The sequence below is a fragment of the Artibeus jamaicensis genome, unplaced genomic scaffold (genome assembly GCF_021234435.1).
Source record: "Artibeus jamaicensis isolate MK-2021 breed Jamaican fruit bat unplaced genomic scaffold, CSHL_Jam_final contig_519, whole genome shotgun sequence".
Taxonomy (NCBI): domain Eukaryota; kingdom Metazoa; phylum Chordata; class Mammalia; order Chiroptera; family Phyllostomidae; genus Artibeus; species Artibeus jamaicensis.
Window position 1 is genome coordinate 21,194,309 of NW_026521871.1, and position 21,772 is coordinate 21,216,080.

The 21,772-nt window shown below is 40.7% G+C and overlaps 1 protein-coding gene across 1 annotated transcript; it reads right to left on the reverse strand.

Moving 5' to 3' along the window:
- Positions 1–813: 813 nt before the first annotated feature.
- On the reverse strand, positions 814–20,544 carry CCDC174 (coiled-coil domain containing 174). The gene is made up of 11 exons (XM_037139364.2): positions 20,439–20,544; positions 18,148–18,252; positions 17,349–17,449; positions 12,550–12,608; positions 10,262–10,439; positions 7,351–7,446; positions 5,864–6,006; positions 5,308–5,402; positions 4,632–4,764; positions 2,615–2,767; positions 814–1,330 (listed from the first exon to the last, which is right to left on the reverse strand). The coding sequence occupies exons 1-11, from the start codon at positions 20,478–20,480 to the stop codon at positions 1,032–1,034; spliced, it is 1,404 nt and encodes a 467-aa protein (XP_036995259.1). The 5' UTR covers positions 20,481–20,544; the 3' UTR covers positions 814–1,031.
- Between the last annotated feature and the right edge of the window lie 1,228 nt (positions 20,545–21,772).

The following is a 21,772-nucleotide window of genomic DNA, read 5'->3' on the forward strand; positions in this document are numbered from 1 at the left end:
GCCTGAGAGGCAGGCATAGGAGCCTTGGGGGCCTGATGGCCAACTCATACAACTTGTTGACTGCTATAGAGACAGCACACTGAGGTGTAGCAGGCACAGGTAGTCCTTCTGGAGCACTGCTCGCTGACCCATTGATAGGAAAGACGAAGGGATCTACCTGCCCCCCACTGCAGGTCCAGTCTATCCCAGTCAGGCTTCTGAGGTCATGTGGCTCTTGAGAATGACAAGGGCCTAGAGTAGGAGTAACAGGAAGGCAAGCAGAGCTGAAAAACTAACCCATACAGCTAAGGAGCACTTTGCTCTCTGACCAGATTCAACAGCTTCCACATGTGCCCCAGTCATTCAACACACACTTACTAAATGCCCACTGCGCACGGGTGATGATAATCATCACTCGGGATAGGATGACAATAAAAGTTACTGACTTCAACTTTGACCTTTCTGGATTACAAAGTTCTCCTCCCTGGTCTGTCTTATAGTTACAAACATTACTGCTCAATAGTCTTCCAGCTCCAGGGTCCTCTCAGAACCTAGATCACGTCGCCTCCCACACGGTGTCTCCTCATTTGCCACTCTTTGACAGATGCACCATCAACTGATCCAGAAGCTAACCCCTTGGAAAAAGACGTCTACATGCTAGCCTTTGCAGAAGGAAAGAAACAGAGTCCTTAAATCTGAGTATGTCATGAGAGTGGGCACGAAAAACAGGACTGAAAGCGTCTCAGTGTCAAATATTACATAATATTTCTACTCTATCACAGCTTATATGTGAATCCAGATGAACAGTCTCCATACCAATTAGAAAGAAACAGTCTCCATACCAATTAGAAAGAAACGAACAGCCAATTGGCTCCAGATTTCCTATGGTATCATTCATTTTCTTCCTTGCTGACAAATCCAAACTGTATCTTCTATGGAAAGGACAGGAAAAGAAAGTTACAATTCACTCCCTAAAGGTAAATAATTTTCTCCAGTCTAGGGGAGGAAGATACCATCAGCAGTATGGACCAGGGTCAGAATGTTTTTTAAGTTCATGTCACTTGTTTATAATATGATATCATATCATCCAGAGTTTCAAATGTGACCGTGGGGGCTGGCGGTGGGCTGCTGGGGGCAGGAAAGGATGATGTATTTGAACAGCTGGGGCCGGGGCCCTGGCCAGGGTGCTGCTCTTTGTCACTCTGTGCAGGTGCAGGTCTGCTCCACGTCTGGCTACTGAACTGACCAGTTCTCCTCTGACCCACGAAGTAATCCGATGGTGGGGCAAACTCAGGATCTCTTTCAGCCCGGAGATCTGACTGCCTCTTCGACCAGTACCCGAAGGAAAAGTCTAATAAAAATAAGAAAGAGTATTATTAAAACTGACTACTGAATCAGATTAATTCTTACTGCTATTACTTCTTAATTATTATATTATTTCTTAAAAACCACCTCAAATTCTCTGGAGAACATGGATGGCAATAACACAAATATAATATGAGGCACATGTAACGTCTGCAGAAGCACAAGGAACTAGGTTAAGGGAGTGACTACCTCCCAAAGGGCAAAGATTTAAGAAAGGCTCTGTGGAGAAGTCTGGCAGGCTCTGGAAACACTGACAAAAAGGCATTAAAATTAAACTTAAGAGCACTGGCTGGTGTGGCTCAGTGGACTGAGCGCCGGCCTGCAACCCAAAGAGTCGTTGGTTTGATTCCCAATCAGGGCACATACAAGGGGCACGCAAGAGGCAACCACACATGGACGTTTCTCTCTCTCCCTTCCCCTCTCTCTAAAAATAAATAAATAAATTCCTTTAAAAAAATTAAAGAGAGAAAATATAGAAAAATTAAACTCTCAAATCGTTTGCTTGACATGATGCTGTAGGCACTTCCCAGCAAACACAAATGCTACCGTGTGAGTTCAGTTGACACTGTGCAGCCCGTCCGAATCTAAGTGGGTATTTCAGCTCCATTTTTAAGAGCTGCACTCACCAAAGGCACTCACCTATTTGTATATCTTTTACTTTTGTCTTTGATCTCATTAGCTCAGACAGCACAAGCTAATGTAGTACTCACACAGTCTCTTTCAAAAAGGAATAAAACACAGTCGTACTCCAAAGAGAGGCTGCTGTGGGCACCACGGGGCATTTACAGAAAACTCCACACACCCCAGTGAAACCCCATGTGGATTCAGGGTAGTACACTAGCATGCAGACCGTTCTGACCGAACATAAAAGAGACTGCTAAAAACACAGAACACATTAAAATATCAAACCTTTGTAAGAGTGTAAAAGCAGTCCCTGAGAAATGGCATTCCACAGCTGCAAAACCACAAGGCAGCACCAATTTCAGAAAACTTCCCCAAGCACTTCCCAAAAAACCCAAACACCTCATCTTTCCACATGATGCCTTTTGGATCACGGTCTTTTGTAACCGCCCTTTCTGGTGTGCCTGCTCATAAACAGCTCTGTCTGGGCGTCGAGAAGAGACAGGCACAAGGGTCTGGGGAATTCTGTAAGCTTCGGAGGACCACAAAGACTCATCAGAATCACACTGGGATCAGGAGAATCAGAAAAATCTCCTGTGCAGGCCCACTACTGAACAGACTTCTACACCTTGGAGCCTACGCCCCTTACCTTTTCCTCGGTCCCACTCCCGGACATGCGGCACTCCGGGCCTGGTATCCTTCCTCTCCTGAACGATGACTTCTACTTTGCTGCTCTGGGCAGCAATGTGTGGAGTTGGCACAGCCTCTGGTTCTGGTGGTAAGGGTCCAATAACATCTCCATCTATTTTTTTTGCAAGGGAATAAGACTTCATTATAATAAAGCTTAAAGCTACTCAATTTTTTTAATAGAATATACTAATCCTGAGAATAGAAGTAAAAATCAGTATTTATTGAGCCCCTATCATGTCCCAAGAAGTGAGCTAAATACTTTGTATATAATAGTTCATTTAACTCTGTAACAACCCTAAGAAAGTCAGTATTGGTATTACCATTTTATTCCCACTTTGTAGATGAGAAAAATTAAGCTCCGAAATGCCCCACAGGTCAAAAGTGCTAAGAACCAGGACTCAAACCCAGGCTGCATAGCGCTCAAAGTATCTGCATCCCCAGACCAACAACTGAAGGACCAAAAGCCCCCCAGTAATTCAACTGAAGTAAGGGTCTCAGGTGAAGCCAGGGGACTCGGGGTGATGAAGAGCTGAAGCCTGGTGACAGGCTGTTGGCTATTCAACTTTGGCTATATTTTAAAGAAGAATGGATATTTTAAAAACACTGTAGTGACACTTTACAACTTGTGGAAATCACAGATGTTCAGGAGTACAGCAAAAATAAACAACATGCAGAGCTTAACATGTTACAGGGAGACAAGTTAAATGAATGATTTTCCTATTCAAAAATGTTTCTGGTCTCCTTTCAAAGCTAAATTAAACTTGTGTTCAGAATTAGAAAATGGCCCATGCTTAAGCACAAGACTTCTGCGAGGGCTGGAGAGGCTTCTATATGCCCCTAGAACCCACACTCCCCTCCTTCCTTTTGGGACCGGAATGCCCCAAATTTCTGGAAACATGGTATCTCTCTGCACAGAGAGGCAGAGGCCAGTCTGCAGCCTCCCTGCATTCTGGCCATTGGGGATGTAAATGCACAGGCTGTGAGTGACTTCAGAGTCACATTCTCAAAAAGGAAGCTGGGTCCCCTACCCTCTTTCCTCCTTCCTCCAGGCTGCAAAATGAACAGGAGCCAGGGAGCAAGGTTCCACTGTGCAGGTGAGAGCAACCCCCTAGGGCACAGGTGGCAAACACAAGGCCTAAGGGCCAAATCCAGCCCTCCACCTCATTTTATCCAGCCTGGCACCTTGTTCCTACCCATCGGCAGCACCGAGCTCCTTGCCCCTAGTTAAGGAGTAGTTACATTTATGCAGTCCTAAAATTACATTCCGCCTTTTGAAGGCAACCATGAGGCTGATGTGGCCCCCAGTGAAAATGAGTTTGACACCCCTGCTCTAGGGAATGGCAGAAACAGCAAGACAGGAGGAAGCTGAAGACTGGGCGGCCCTCTGGGGCAGAGCGTGAACACCCCCCTGGACACCCACCACCTCTGAAACGCTGAAAGAGAGAAGCAGACTTCCCTCTTGTTCGAGGCCTTCTATGAAGGGGTCTCCTTGTCAGAGCAACTAAGCCCAGACCAGTAAAACTCACAGTGAACTAGTCTGAAAACAACACTTAAGTGTTTCCAAGTGTTTCAACAGGCTTTTTGTAAGCTCATATTCATAAATTTTTCATTTTATTATCTAACTTTGTAAGTATATTTCTTCTTTAAAACAAATTAACACATAATAATCAACAAAAACTATACCCACGGCAAAAAAAAATTAGGTTTAGAACACACATGTACACAACTGCATGAGTCTGAGTTACTATGAAGACACTCAATGTACTGCCAGTTCCCTCATCTGTGACCTAACACTATGCCCTGTGGGTCAGTCCACATCTCTCTGCTCATAAAAACTGCTCCTGGCAGCACCTCAAAGGTACTTTCTTAGAGAACAGAACTAAACAGTCAATTTCAGATTGCTAGCATTACTACTGAGACATCAAGAGAACTAAAATCTTCTCCTTTGAAGTTTATTAACATGAGCCATAACACACCTTTATTTTCTTCCTCTGTTCCATCATCTTTTGATTTTTTCATCTTTTTTTGTCGGAGTTTAGCAAGTCTTGCTTCTAACATAGCTTTTCGCTTTTCTTTTATGTTTTCTCGTTTTGTTCTCTGGTCTGTTGTCTGAAGAGAACAGAGAATTAGAAAATTATTTGCTTTAAGGCAAATTCATAATATTTCTGTTTAAAAGGATGAAATAATTAATTTTATTGTAAAAATATACGAATTGATTTTCATGCCACCTCTGAGAAGCTATCCTTGAGATCTTCAAAATAACACTCAGAAAACACTCTTACACAAGCCCTCTGACGTTCTTTGAAGTTTAGTGAGTGTTCGCAGAGCATCCTGGAAGGTTTAACGTTCAAAAAAACCCAACCAATTCTGTTCTACTTTTTAATCCCATAAGAACTTCCTATTTTCTTACTCAGGCCACTCCATAAGTATATTTGAAACTAAATTCAAAGTTACACAGGTTACTTCTGAGCAGCTATAATCTTAAAGTTTAAAACACCAAAATAATAAGGTAATTACCATTATGAAAACTGTAATTGCATTCTGAATATCAATTTAAATTTCTAATTAATTTGCTAAATTTTTTTGCCATATGGTCCAACAAAACCAGCTGCTCAAATCCCTCTCAACATCAGCTCTGGATTTAATCTGTACCTGTTCACGCAGCATCTCTAAAGTTTTCATCTGCTTATTTCTTAACTCTTTATCTCGGGCAAATGCAAAATATCCGACGCCAAGTTGCCGGGCCTCTGAAAGAAGTCAGAATTATATGAGAGATTACAGATTTCCCTGAGCAGTAAATGACAACCTACAAGAAACTTGGTTAATAATAATAATATACAATAATATTTGGCACAAGTTTTTTAAAAAGGGGAAAAAAAGGCAGAGAAGCAAAAAAGCAAGTTAGGAAGTTTTCATCCTGTTTGCCAACCGATAAACATAACAAACTCATTCATTTTCAGTCACAGGCTGTCCCAGTTTCTCTCAGGGTACAAACTCTTGCGTTAATAGATAGACCCTCTGTTAGGAAGATATTCCCAATATGAGTATTTTTTAGGCTATGAAGTGAACAAAGGGGATAGTTTCAATTTCCAAAGCAGAGTCTTTTATTTCCACCTGAGAACTGCTGCTTTATGAATGAATACTTCCTTTTATGCTTGCCATCAGTTCAAAATAAAAGCATGATTTAAAAGCTGCAAGATGATTATACCATTTTCTCGAATATCTTCATAATGTATGGGCCCCATCGGCCTTTTCAGAGCCTCCCGTTCTTCTTCCTCCCATTGCTGGCGCTGAAGTTCTTTTCTCATATCTTCAGATAATAAGGTTTTTTCATTAGCAGGACTAACAAAACTAGTAGGAGAAAAAAGCAAAAACTATCTTTAGATATGAGCTGTGAAACAGCAAGTTGGATCATGAATAATTGATAAAGAGAACAGTTCCTTACAGAGGTTTCTGACCCACCATACCACTGGGAAAAACTAAAACACATTTTCACCTTTTGTAAGTCAGGCAGCCAACTTGTTACATCAGCAAAATGGAATCCTGTCTGCACTTAAGTCAGACCACTTTCCTACCCATCCTGGTTCTGGGCTGAAGATAGGGAGGGCGCCCGGGCAGGGAAGAGGATGTACAGGCCTCCTCTGGATGGTCTCCTGTGCAGGGCTGAGGAAGCTGCATAGCACTGTGGTCTGGCCAGCGCCTCGTGTTTAGGGGTTCTGCACTTCCCCCTTTGTGCCAAGCCCAGGCCCACCTGAACCTGCAGGTCTTGGGCAAGGTGGAACTTCCCTGAATATTTTCTACACAAAAGCTGCTCTTGGTGCAAGGAATTTTATTCCCTGGGATATTTTAGCAAGTTACCTCTTAGGTGTCTCAGGCCCTACAGGAAAAAACATCTAGCTATAAGGCCCTTACTTCAAAATGCAAAGACATATAGTGAAAAAGTTAATAAGCTAACTGCCTCCCTGCCCCATTTCCTGTGTGATAATCAAGTGTATATTCTGAAATACCTTTTTCCACAGAGGTTTGTTGGTGGGTTTGGTTTAGGCTTATTTGTTATTCTGCAATTAGAAATCCTTCGAAGTACAGGCATACCTTGCTTTATCACGTTCCACTTTATTGCACTTTGCAGATACTGTATTTTTTATAAATTAAAGGTTTGTGGCAATCAAGCACCAAATAAGTTTATTGGTGTCATTTTTCCAACAGACTCAGACGATGGTTACCATTTTTTAGCAATAAAGTATTTTTTGATTAAGGTATATGCACTGCTTTTCTTTTAGACATAATGCTATTACATACTTACTAGACGACAGTATAGTGTAAATGTAACTTTTACATGCGATGGGAAACCAAAAACTTGATGTAACTTGCTTTACTGCAATACTTGCTGTACTGTGGTGGTCTGGAACCAAACCTGCAATACCTGCAATACGCCGGTAAACAGACGTAGCTCCATCTTATTCATTTTAGTAGCTACATGATATGGATCATCCATTCCGGTTGTTCCGAGTGTGGATTATGTGTGTATGTGTATGCTAAGTATGAATAAGTGCTTTAGCAAATATTCGTATCAATTAATAAAAGGTCTCCCTCCTGGAGCACCAAACATAACTGACTCCAGACAACTTTGCCCACAAAACTATCCCATGTCTGCATTTCAGGCCTGGACAAAGCTTTGCATATAAACACACTTACAGCCTCCCCTGAAGATTTTTATCCATCTCCAGCAGATGTGGCAAATCCTTTTTCATGCAGCGCCGGGATCGCCCCAAAGAATCCACATAATCCACCCTGAAATAAAAGTGAAGATATGAAGGCTTTCTATACGACTTTTGGTTCCCTAAGTTAGGAAGTCAGTGCACAGTAAAAAATTAATGTAGGCCTCACACCCAAGAACACTCCAACCTGAGAGACCACTAACACTGACAAGAACGTGCTTTTTAAAGTTAAAAGTTGACACACAATAAACACACCGCCCTTTATTAAATCCTGGTTTTAGAAACTGCAGAGAATGATCAAATCACACATGTCTCTGATTTCAAAGATAAATACCCATAGCTACCCTTGCTGCAGCATCTCAGAACTTACTTTAATCTGTTCTGGACAACTCCAAATGGTTTATCAGCATTACAGTAACTGTGCTTCATACCAGACTCAAATTTTCCTCAGTCTTTCCAAATCCGACACTTTATCCTTTCCTTTGTTTCTTCTAATTGGTACAATTCTTCCCCCAAAATTAGAAATTTATTTCTTAATATAAGTCACAGTATTTGGGGAGTCTCTTTAATTAGGAGGAAGGCAACGTTTCATTAGTAGGCCAGTCTGTTATCTTTTACCCTTAGTTCCTCTTTCCTAACCCAAACTAGACAGTAGTTAGGGAGCCAGGCAGAGCAAAGCAAATGAAATACTCAGACTTTTCACAACAGGTAACACGGACAGATTTCCATAAAAAATATTTCATTTGCGTTATGATGAAACAGACTTTTTATTTTTTAAATTATGGGCAGGGAACTTCCCACAGCCTTTAGCAGGGTACTTAAAAACACAGAGGGTGGCCAGTCCTGCTCGTGGACCAACTCAAGGTCAGATTCCCATGTATGTGACTCGGCTTTTGTTAGATTTCTTTCCTCTCCACATGCTGATTCCAGTGTCAGCCCGTGATTTAAAAACAGAATGTATGGGAATCCATTGCTGAAGTCCTAAAGCTGATTACCACAAGAAATAAAGCTTCAACTGCAGAAAGCAGTTTATTTTTCTCCTTTTCTTCTTCTTCTTTTTTTAATGAATGAAGAAAACCATCTAGCCAGATGGTCTAAGTAATTATTTACAGTATTTTTGCAGAACCATTTTCCACCACCTGGAATTTAACTAACTACTGAAAGGATTTTACAAGCAGTTACAATTCTGAAGCCTAATTTAACAACACAAAAAAGTGCCAGAACTACTCGCAGTGTGTCTTCCTGATTCACCATATGGTGGCATGTGACACCTTCAATTGCCCTCCAAACTCTTCAAATCACTGACAAATTGCTTGTAATGTTACAGGCATTAATAAGAAAAGACACCAAACCTTTCAAAGGAGTTGAGGTTTCGGCTGTGAAAAGCAATTATAGGCTATTCTGATTCTGGAGAAGGTCTCCAAAACAGATCCCATCAAAACAGAAGTGGCAAGACAGTAGCCAGCAACTGCTCTCTGTAATCAGCAGTCACTGAGCAAGCCCTCAGGGAAACAGTCACTGGAAACCCAAGTCCCACAGGAGAGCAAAGTCAGGTCATCTCCGAAGAGCTCTGGGGGAAGCTAAGGCGCATACCCATGAAAAGCTTAACTAACAACAGCAGGCAGGATGTTAAAAGCATCGAAGGTTTGCCTCAAATCTTTCTCTGTTCATGGGGCCAATCATGTCAGTAATAAAGAAAAGGTAAGAGCCAAAACAGTGGGACCTAGCCAAGTGCCACCACCGTCCAGACGAGGGAGAATCCCTTAGAATGCATCCACGCTGATAGAACAGGCTGCACTGTATCTGCTTCTCTCCTGGCTGCTTACAGCAAGCGTGTAGCCAGATAACCTACCCTAACGTGCCAAGAGGCATGGTGTCTGCATTCCTCAGTAGGGACTGCTCTCTTCAGCTTATAAATGACTCCTGCCCACTGGGGGAGGCTGATGTAAGTCAACAAACACTGCAAACAACCTCAAGCAGTTCCTGACAAGGCCCCGTGATCAGGAGGGTATCTGAGCCCCAAAGGGAAGAGGGTGGGCTCCGCACACCCTCGAAGGCAGGAGGCTGGGCAGGCGGAGGTAGTTACTCCCAGGACATCTTCCTAGCATCAGTGCATCTCTACATCACTTTAAGCACTAATGAACAAGTTTCTAAACCATGTCTGACGGAGAGAAAATCATCAGAATGAAATTTGCATTCTGGTCTCTTACTGACACACTGGTCTCTTTATAAGGAAAGACTAGGTTAGTTTCCCCATTATTCGCCTAATGTAGGTAAAATTCAGAATAACTTCAGTGATAAAGATTTATTACAAAATGTCTGCTTGTACTCTGCAGACAGCAGTTTCTTGGATATTCTAAAGTACTCTTACTTCCTGGAGGAAGCTTAAGGCAGACGATCACAAGTAGGCACCGCTATTGCTGCTTTACAGGTGAGGGACTTAATCAGGTCACACTGCCAGGGAAAGGCAGAGCCAGTGCCATCCAGGTTCAAGGTCCATAATGCCTGCACTACACTGCCAGAAAATGTGACAGCCAGAGTAAGGCACGCTGGAAAGAGAGATCACCACTACCTGGACCAACGACTCTCCCTGGAGTCTGAATACGGCCACGGGTAACAAAGGGACATGCTTCTGCTCAAACAATTTGTTCACATCAACAAAACAGGCGTCTCAATGCCCCCTGCACAAGAGTTCAATCTTTATTTGTAATTATTTCTTCACTGGAGCTATTCTTTCTATATCGGTAAATCCAAATCTTATTAGAGTCTCAAAAGAAAAAAAAATTAAGATAAAGAGAAATGGTTTGATAACAACCAACAAAATCACTCTTGAAAGGTAAACACAGCCTGACAACGTTAATATGATTACATCACATAATATCACCAACCATTCTTCACTGGGGTCCTGGGGAGGAGGTATATCTTTTTCAGAAAGATTTTCGTCATCATCTTCTCTTTCTCCTGCCTTTCTAGAACCTCTGTTGGCACCAAGCACCTCCATTTCTTTGCGTTTGTCTATGATCTTCTGTGTGAAATCCACAAGGTACATATCCTCCACTTCTTCATCTAGGACATAAAAATCAACTGTCAGATTCTTGACATCGAAGAAGAAAACCACACATGGAACTGATACAAAGCAATCACTTTCCTCAATGGGTGGCTCCATGCCCGGCAATTCGCTGGTCAATGACTCCACCCCCTGCCACACTTACAAAGACCAAGCCACCTCAAGACTTGACAGGGAAGCTATAAAATAGGCCACTGGAAAAACATACCATGCAAAAAATCTTTAAAAAGCCTGAAGTTTTCTGCTGCCTTGTCAACAATACACTGAGTCAGCAATACTGTCTCAGAATGTAATTTTAAGATAAAAAAACCATTTGATTTCAAGAGATTCATACATCCAATTGCATAGCACAAAAGTAGAACTGCATTTCTCCCGTTGTCAGACCAGAACAATAGATCTTGGTTGTTACAGGGAATACACCTCTTTAATCGGGTGAGCTGTACAACTTAATCCTAATTCCACTGTTGTGGTCTGTAAGTGTTTTAAGGGTCAGAATATACGTAAAAAGAAAATAGTCACTTAAATTCTTTTTGATCCAATGAACACCACTTTCAGACAAGACATGCTGCCGAGATCTGCAGGACATACAGAGATGTGCAAGATGCTCTCTGCCCTCAGCACTTATGATCTCCTTGAGCTAAACGTGTATGAAAAGTTAAATAGAAATCCATGATTTCATATAATTTGGGATGTCTGATGTATTCACAAATAATGTTTATGTGAAGTTTCTCTATGAGGGATTTAAGATACAGTCACTCCAGTCTTTGTCTGAGATGGAACAGACATTAGGTTCCCTATTACCGGATGCTGGTGTTCCCCCGCTGTACAGCATAGAATAACTGAAGCTCCAAAATTTAATTTGCTCAAACATGCAAGCCCAGTGTGCCTATCAGGAGGCGGGCCTGTGGTTTAGACAAGACCAAACCTCTACATCTAGAGGCGTACTGTTGTGCATCTGAATCCCATATTAACAATTCAAGTTGGAATCAAAATAGAAAAGACTTGAAATTTTTTAATGAAGGTTTTCCCACACAAGCAATATTTTTTTTAAAAAGACACAAAATGCCTCAAACAGGAAAGAGATGCACTTCCCCAGAGCTGAGTTATAAGACCACATAATATTGAGTCCACCTAGTTGTTGGCTACCCTGCTGCTTCTTCCGGAAGAAGGCAAAGCCTCTCTCTCCTCATGGCCCCTAGCTTTCGGAGTGCCTAACCTTCTCATGCTGGGTTCCCCACCAACAGGGAACATGCCTCTGCTGTCTGGGTAGAGGGAGCTTGGCTGGGTGGGCAGCCCACAACTGGGATTCAGCCTGCCTCTTTACCGCTGCCCTGCTGATCCCTTTCCCAGCCCACAGGCCCAGCCATACAGTTGGCCCCCTCCTCCCTCTGCTGATCTGCTCCCACCACTCTCCCCAACCTCCCTCTGCTGGCTAATCTGCTCCCACCATTGCCACCCCCACCTCCACTCCCTGCCACTGATGTGCTCCCACCACTCCACCCTGAGGAATCCCTTTCTCCAGCTCTCCAAAGTCTTTGAGACCCCTATTGGAGCTTGTCTTCTCCCTAAAGACTTCCACGTATGCATTCTTTGTAAACTGCTCTACAAATGCTCTTCTACTGTTGTCTAGCTGTAGCTTGGGTCTTCTTTCTCTGGGTGGGTGTGGGAGGTAAGTATGAGGAAAATGGTATCTCTTTTTATTGTTATTTAAAAGCAATTATAAGCACATCACAGACAAAACAGAAAACCATAATTCCTCTCAGTTTTTAACGCAGCTGTAATTGTTCATAACTGTGGCTTATTTAGACCTCGTTTCCTAGTTTTGCTTTGCCCTGTACCACTTCCCTCCACTGATGACCCTGCCCCCTCTTGAGAGCAGAGGATCTGGCTTATATGGTACTTGCTTGGCCCCTCACAACACCTAACACACACCCAATATCCACCAGGACAAGTGAGAAATTACTGCCAATTTTCTTGTCTTTGGCACAAAAACCAATCAGTTTGGTTTTTAAAATGTCCCCTTATTCTTTCAGTTATTAATAATAATTAAATATCATAGAGCTGTATGCATTGTAGAAAATAAAGCATAAATAAAAATTTTTTATTTACCTATAAAGTCTCCTTTAGTCATTTTTTCATATAATTTAGCTTTTTCTTCCAATTTCTCCCTTGGAGAAAACAAGAGAAGTGTTAGAAACGTCTTATAATGCCCCCCCCACACACTGTTCCATCCTTGGCTCCATTACCAAGATCCTCCCAAGAGCTCCAGCCTGATGATGATACAATCCTGACTACAGCTGGCCACCCCATCCCAAGGACACCACCAGATCCAGCCATGCCTGCTCTGCACGCCTGCTTTGCTAAATGTAAGCTCTATGAGAGCATGGCCTATGTTTCCCTTATTCATAACTGTATCTCAGTGTCTACAACAACACCTGAAGCATAGCAGGCATTCAATCGGTTTTTGATAAATAAATGAACAAATGAAGATTCTAACTTAATTTAAATGCCAAATGCAACTTAAGTACCCCAAAGAGAGAATGATGTCCAAATATATACATTTCCCATTTGCAACCTTCCAAGTTGATCACCACATTTGATGCAAACTCTTGGCATTAGTCTTTTCAGACAAGGGTTCCTAATCTGAACAAATAGGAACAAAGCTGGAGGCATCATGTTCCCTGGTTTCAAACTATATTACAAAGCTATAGTAATCAACACAGTATGGTACTAGCATATAAACACACACATAGGTCAATGCAATAGAATTGAAAGCACAGAAATAAACCCACACATATACAGTCAAGTAATTTATGACAAAGGAACCAAGGATACACAATGGAGAAAGGGAAGTCTCTTTAATAAACAGTGTTGGGGAAACTGGAAAGTCACATGCAAAAGAATAAAACTGTACAATCTCTAACACCACACACAAAAACTAACTTAAAATGGATTAAACACTTGAATGTAAGAGCTGAAACCATAAAACTAGAAGAAAACATGGTGGTAAGCTCCTTGACATTGGTCTTGGTGATAATATTTTAGATCTGACACCAAAAGCAAGGCAACAAAAGCAAAATTAAACAAGAGGGACTGCATCAAACCCAAAAGCTTCTGCACAAAGGGAACTATCAACAAATTGAAAAGGCAACCAATTGAATGGGAGAAGATATTTGCAAATCGTATAGCTGATAAGCAGTCAGTATCTAAAATATATAAAGAACTCATACAACTTACTAGCAACTCCCCCAAATAACCCAATTTAAAAAATGCCAGAGATCTGCAACAACATGGATGAATTTTGAGAATATCATGCTAGTGAAGTCAGAGAGAAAAAAATCAAGAACCACATTTCATTTATATGTGAGATATAAAACTGAAAGCAACAAACGAACAAGAAAAACAAACAAAAACTCATAGACACAGACAACAGTAGCAGAGGGAAGGGGGTGAAGGGGTAGTAAAGGGTAAAGAGGGTCAAGTATAAGGTCACAAAAGAAGATTTAACTTTGGGTGGTGGGCACACAATGTAATATACACATGATGTGTCAAAGAACGATACACTTGAAACTTATAATTTCATTAACCAATGTCACCCCAATAAATTTAATTTTTAAAAAACTGGCACATCTGGCCCTGGCTGGTGTAGCTCTGTGGATTGAGCGCAGGCCTGTGAACCAAAGGATCGCAGTTCGATTCCTAGTCAGGGCACATGCCTGGGTTTCGGGCCAGTTCCCAGCAGGTGATGCACAAGAGGCAAACCATACATTGATGTCTCTCCCTCTCTCCTTCCCCTCTAAAGATAAATAAAATCTTTAAAAAAATTGGCACATCTGAATAGACATTTTTCCAAAGAAGATACACAAATGGCCCCTAAGTACCTGAAAAGGTGCTCAACATCACTATTCATCAGGGAAATGCAAATCAAAACCACAATGAGATACCACCTCATACCTGTTAAAATGTCTATTATCAAAAAGACAAGAAATAATATGTGATGGAGAGAATGTGGAGAAAAGGGACCCCTTGTACTCTGTTTGTGGGAATGCACACTGGTGCACTTTGGAACATAGTACGGAGGTTCCGCAAAAAATTAAACAGAGAACTACCATATGATCTAGCAGTTCCACTTCTGAGTATTTACCGAAAGAAAATGAAAACACTAACTTGAAAAGACATATGCACCCCTCCATTTACCGAAGCATTGTTTACAATACAGCCAAGCCACAGAAGCAGTCCAGGCGCCCACCAAGGGATGAGCGGATGGAGAAAATGGGACGCACACACAGTGGGGCGCGGCGCAGCCACGGAGAAGGAGGATGTCTTTCCCTGTGTAGCCGCGTGGATGGACCCTGAAGGCATTAGCTAAGTGAATTAAGTGAGACAGAAAGAGACAAATACCATGTGATCTCACTTATAGGCAGACTCTAAAACAAAAAAAACACGAGTTTATACATACAGAGAACAGACTGGTGGTTGCCATAAGCAGCGGGTGAGGGTGGGACAAATAGGTGAAAGGGCTCAAAAAGCTACAAACTTCCAGATACAAGATAAATTAACTCCAGGATATAATGTGCAGTATGGTGATTATAGCTAATAATACTGTACTGTATATTTAAAAATTGTTTAAAAAGTGAATCTTAAAAGTTCTCATCACAAGAAAAAATATTTGTACCTATATATAGTAATGGACACTAACTAGACTTACTGTGATTATTCTGCAATATATACAAATACTGAATCATTATGTTGTACACCTAAAACTAATGTTATATGTCAGTTATTTCTCAATAAAAATTTTACATATTTTTTAAAATATTGCATCTTGCCCTGGCTAGTGTGGCTCAGTGGATTGAGTGTGGGCCTGCGAACCAAAAGATCACGGTTCAATTCCCAAGCAGGGCACATGCCTGGGTTGCGGGCCGGTTTCCTACAGGGGACTTATGAGAGGCAGCCATACATTGATGTTTCTCTCCTCTCTCCTTCCCTTCCCCTCTAAAGATACATAAATAAAAATTAAAAAAAAAAATATATATATATATATATAGTATCTTTCAGCAAAATTAAAATTCTGAGAATATGTCCATAGTGAAAAAGATGTCTCAGAATTAACATACCTTTAAGTAAAATTTCATGTCAGTTGGGGACAGGTCAAACACTAAGAAAAATGACCCCCCAAATATGCTAATATCCTGCCCTTTTTTTTCAGACCCAGAAGAGCTGAGTAACTTTTGCACCCACGGTTTCCAACTGCAGTTTTATTATGCAGTGGACCAAAAGCACACGTGGCACAGGCCGGAGAGACGTGACAACCTGGGTCCTAAGTCCAGGCAATGCTACAAATAAGGGGAGCGTGCTTCTTCGCAGAAGAATGCCAGCAAATAAAATGAAAAAAAAAAAATAAAATAAAGATGGAAGAACAAAACTAGGAAAATCATCATTTTGAAATCATCAAAGTACTAACTGACAAGCGGCATGACTCATTGGTGAGGTCAGCAGTGCTGTGCGAGAATGTGTTGGTGGCCGGAATGTTCGCACGATCTCGTGGTTTCCCTCCGCAGATCACTATTAACTACAAATGGGGACGAGCACTCTCACAGCGGTAAAATGGGGCAGGCCTACCACAACGAAGGGACTCAGACTTATTATTACTGTCACAAGTGAAACTGACAATATAAAACTCCCAATGTGATTCAAGGGAAGGACACATTATCACCTACGTAGAATTGTTATCAAAAGTAGTTAATGAGATTCTTATTAGATTTTGGGAACCCACAGAAATAATGGGCCTGGACTCTTGAAAACCATCAATAGCATAACAGGCAACAAAAAGGCCAGGGAACTGTTCTAAAGTAAAAGAGACTAAAGCGATACGACAAAACAAGTAAATGGGATGAGTAACCGCTGACTGAACCCCAGGTTAAATTTTCAAAAACAACTTTAAAAGACATAATTGTACTAGGATAAATGGTGAAATTTGAATACAAACCGTATAACAGATACTACTATTTTCTGCGGTTACATAGAAGCATGTTCCTGTTCTTAGAAGATATATGCCAAAATATGTCAAGTATCATGATGCTCGACAAAGTTACTCTATGCACACATAAGACAGAGGTGGGGCATGTTTGTTTGCGAACTTAGGTGAAGAGTATTAAATGCTCTTTGTTCTCTTCTTTCAGTTACTCTGTTGATTTGAAGTTTTTCATATTAAAAAGTTGGGTACAAAATTTAGTTTCTAAATGCTAATGTCATACTACCTAGCCCAGAACCACACTCCCGCATACTTCTTAAACACTTGTTGAAAATCTTAGTGCCTAAAAGAGGCTCAAAGTGGGACTCTGCTTAAATGTATTTTTTTAAAGATTTTATTTATTTTTATTTAAAAAAAATTTTTAAGTAGACATTCATTGATTTTTATTTTTTTTAAATTACTATATTATTGTCCAATTACAGTTGTCTACATTTTCTCCCTCCCCCCTCCCCCCCACCCTATTTATTTATTTTTAGAGAGAGGAGAAAGGAGGGAGAAAGAGAGGGACAGAAACATCAATGTGTGGTTGCCTCCTGTGTGCCCCCAACTGGGGACCCAGGAGCAACCCAGGCATGTGCCCTGACTGGGAATCAAACAGGTGACCCTTTGGTTCTCAGGCTGGTGCTCAATCCACTCAGCCACAGCACCCAGGGCTGTTTCAACTTTAAACTAAAGTTGAGTCTTATCTTCTTCTAAGATTGCAAATACATCTGCAAATCACATTATTTTTAGAGTATATTTTATATTTAAAGAACATTCTGCTAGAAGGATGATAAAAATTTAAATTGTAAATCAAAAAGAGTAAAAGGTGAACTTTCATTTCCTGGCTTGGGTAACGGACGTGGTAACAACACTGACCAGAGTCCAACTTTACCTGGCTTTGTCTAACGTCTTCTGTTCCTCTATCTTCTGTTCTGCATCCTTCTCAGCTCGATTTGAAACTCCTGCATTTTGTTTGTTCCAGATACTTGGTTTCTGGAGAATAATGTGGAAAGACAAAACAGAGCCTCCAAGTGACTGAAAAGCACCTCTACTTGTACATTAGAGAAAAAAAGACACCATTAGATCTTATGAATCCATGGAGATAACCAGATCTTCTGACAGACAACTTATGTCCTGCAAACAGAGTGTACATGGCAAAGCTGGAGCTGAAAAGAAAAGCCCTAAGTCATATAAAGAACTTTTTTATACAACCACATAGGGTTCCTGCTTGATCTTTTATCTCCTGAATGATTCAAGACTATAATGAAAATACATATATTACAAATAATTATTAATAGACACATTATCTATAAAACTGGAAAGCCACTTATAACTCTTAAAGATTCTGATATTTTTGCTATATTTCTACACTATCTGTTTATCTTGGTTTGGATTTATAACACCTATGTAGCTAGATAATTTTCCATGAGAATGTAATAAACCACTTATTAACAGCATGTACTTTTTCAAAAGAAGTGCTAAAGAATTAGAACATTAAGATACACTTTTAAATAATCTTACTAATTTCTATTTTAATACTTAAGACATCTCATGCAGATGGTCAAATACAAGACAGGGATTTTTCCTTAATATTTATATATAGCAGATACCACAGACATTTTCAAAAGACCTAAGTATGATATAATTCCCGATGTTTGGAATCAATGGAGATAATTAGATCTTATTTTTACCTTATTAGTTGTTTTTGGTTTTCCCAAAACTCCAGAATCTTTCAGAAGTTTTTCTTGTTTGAATTCTTCTTGTTTTCGAAAGAGTTCGGCCTTAAGGTCTACCAACTAGAATATAATAAATAAACAAACAAAAACACTTATTCAATTCTATGAATGACTGGATTTCTAAGTTGTAATTCTCAAAGCAAGATTCCAAGTTCCTATAAATGGACAAAAATAAATACAAAACTAAATGTTTACATGTAGAATCCAGTAAAAAATAAAACTAAGCCATATTCATCTTGTCTCCACTGGAAATGTATTTCTGCTCTAGCTCTACACACTCAAAGGCTTTCTTCTGAGCAAAGGGAAACTGACAGAGCAAAGTAAATGAAGTCTGCATCTTTCAGATTCAAATTCAACTAGCACTGTTAAGCACCTGTCTGACTGGCACTGCACTTGGCTTTTTCATATGGTATAATCTCATTTAATCATCACAACGATTTATTATTTCTACAGGGAAATGTTTTTGTTTAGCAACTATCTGACCACCCAGCATGTGCCTGGTGTTTAACACTGAAGAGGAGAATACAAACATGAATTAGACATACTCCTGTCTCACAAGGAGCCTACAGTCTAATAAGAAAGGTAACTTACAGTACCAGTAAGGAATAATAAATGCTGTAAGGGTAGTAGAAATAGCATAAAAATTCAGGTAAGGGGGCATTTCCTTCTGTCCAGAGTGATGAGAAGCAGCTTTGAGCCGAACCTTAAAAGATAGGCAGATTTCAATAGCTAAAAATAAAGTGGAATGAGTGAATGTTAAGAAAGCTTCCTAGTTTGTTTTAGTATGTTTCAGAAACTCTAAGTTTAATTCAATCACAGCGTTCAAGAACAGGAAAGTCCCGGGCAAAGGAAAAAGGACAACTGAGTGAATACCCATTCCTACCAATCAGCTGTGTCAGTCACAGGTTATAATGGCAGTTTTCTTTTTAAGAATCTGGTACAGCTGCTTATGCACATGAGTATTTGTAAATCATAACTTACAAAGCCCAGTATCATGGACTGATTTTTAAGGGAAATCAAAATGACTTAGTTCAATGATTTCTACTTTGGAAGAAATCAATTTAAAAGTAGCCCTAGCATGAATAATGCAAAGGGCAATTCATCCCAGGACCTAATATTCTAAATTTAACAAAACATTTTAAAATCATTCACCTTTTCTTCTAAGCTTTTTTAACCACATCAATTTTCTGCCCATACATTTTCCTATTCTACAACAACTTTTTAATTTTAAAAGGAAGATGATCAGAAAATTGTCATGTGGCATTCCTATTTTGATCACTACTAATTTTAACCTGTTGGAATAAGATAACTTTAATATTTGTATCTTTTGGTTCTTAATCATCAAACATGGTAATTAGTACCATTTTCAGTATTAGATGAGGAAAAGGGGTTCAAATATTGGGATACTTAGATGGTTTCCTTGTACTTCCCTTGTATCCTAATACTCTGCAGTAATTCAAGATTAAATAAAAAGTTAGGAAATTTGCTTTGATATAATGGAAAAGGCAACCAGACTGAATGAGCCGGTTCTATCACTAAGAATTCTGTGTGTAAGCTGGGGATGTCACTTCACCTTTCCAAGCCTCTTTTTCGTTATGTATAAAATTACTAGCACCTACTTCCCAAAGTAGTTGGAGGAGTCAAAAAGATAGTGCATGTGAAGTGCGGACACAACTAAGAACACAGAACGGGGTTTCTTCCTAGAAGTAGCTAACTTAAAACCGGGGAAAAACAAAAACAAACAAAAAACGCTTACAGCCCATCAGACCTGACAGCTCCAAGGCACCGCATCGTCTTATGGGTGCATTAACAACCGTTTAATTCCCGGTTGGGGAAACTGTCACACTCTGATGTTTTGGATAGGAGAACCAGGAAGGGGAATTTGTAAGCACAGGAGGCTGTTCCTTCACGATCGTAAGGAAAACCAGGCTGGCAAGGAGGCCTGGACCCGTTGTCGCAAAGGCAGGCAGGGAAGATTCCGAACCAGGGAAAGTCACCAGGTTTACGTCCGTGTCTGGGGGAGGAAGCCCAGCCCAGGTGCATGTCCGAGGGGAAAAGCCAAGTTCAGGGTCCTGTAGGTAAGAAAGTTGGTCCAGGTTCCCGTTTGAGAAAAGCCAGGTCAGGGTTCCTGTTTGAGGGGAAGCCAGGTCTGGGTCCCCAGTTAAGAAACAAGGTAAGCCAAGATTCTTCCCTGGTGGAGGCGGAAAGAACTCGGAGCCCGTAGCATCACCTATATCCGCACTCACCGAGGAGGCCGTGACATCCAAAGGCTTTTTCCTGCGGTCCATGGTCAGGCAAGAGTATTCCAGTCCGAGATGAGACCTTCACAAATCCCTGCAGGCTTTTTTTGCCTTTTTTCCGGCGCAACCGGAAGTATCTTGCCAGGGACGCTAAGTTTGCGACACTGGTGCCATCTTGAGAAGGTCGGATCAATATATGTACGGTTGCGCCATTTTAAGAAGGTCAGAATGCCCAAAGTTGAAGCTAGCTGCTAAGGCATCTTGGAGAGAGCGGAAGATGGTACTGACTGGTGTCGGCGCCATATTGAGAAGGTCTGATATAACTTTCAGCTGATCGATGCCATCTTGAGTAGGACATTTAGATGTGGGCGATGCCGCCATCTTGGGGAGGAAAGAATGAACTCAAACATCGTCCTAGCGAAAAGAGAGGAAAGTAAGAAGTGGAAAGATACAAGTAACATTTGAGGACCTGCTGTATGCCAGGCACTGTCTGGTAATTTTCAAACGTTGGTACATTTGCAAGCGTCTCACAAGTCATATGATATAGGAATTATTATATGAATCATAGTAGAAATAACAATAAAAATAGCTAACAATATAATGGTTACTATGTGCCACTTCATATATTTCAGTTTGTAAGAACATGAACTCCAGAAGCCAACTTCTGTGACCTTGGGAAAGTTACTTAACTTCTCTGTGCCTCTGTCTCCATATGGGAATGAAACACTATTTAATTAATGAGGTTTAGTGAGGATTAAATGAGCTATTCGATAAAAATATTAATTATTGTGATAAACGAATGACCTCCCTTTCCAAAGTTCCCATCTTCTAATCCCCAGAATTTGCAAATATGTTGCCTTATATAGCAAAGGGAATTTACAGATGTGGTTAAATTAAAGATCTTGAGATAGGGACATTATCTGAGTGGGCCCAGTGCAGGCTCAAGTGTCCTTGCAGGGAGGCAGAAGGATCAGAATCAATGAGACAAATAGAAGACGCTTCCCTGTGGGCTTTGAAAAAGGAAGATGGGACCACTGCCAAGGACTAAGACCAGCTTCTAGAAACTGAGGAAAAATTAATCCTCTAGACACTCCAGAAGGAATGCGGCAGCATTTGACAAGATTTTAGGCTTGTTTCAGACTTTCCACATCCAGAACTCTAAAAGAATAGATCTGTGTTGTTTTAAACCACTAAGTTTGTGGTAATGTGTTACAGCAGCAAAAGGAAACTTCGGATACAAACGATAATGATTGTAGCAGTGGCATTACTGCGTGTCCGGCATGTGTGGGACTCTCCTCCTGGGTTATCTTCTTTAATCCTTGAATGAGCTCAGAGGTGGG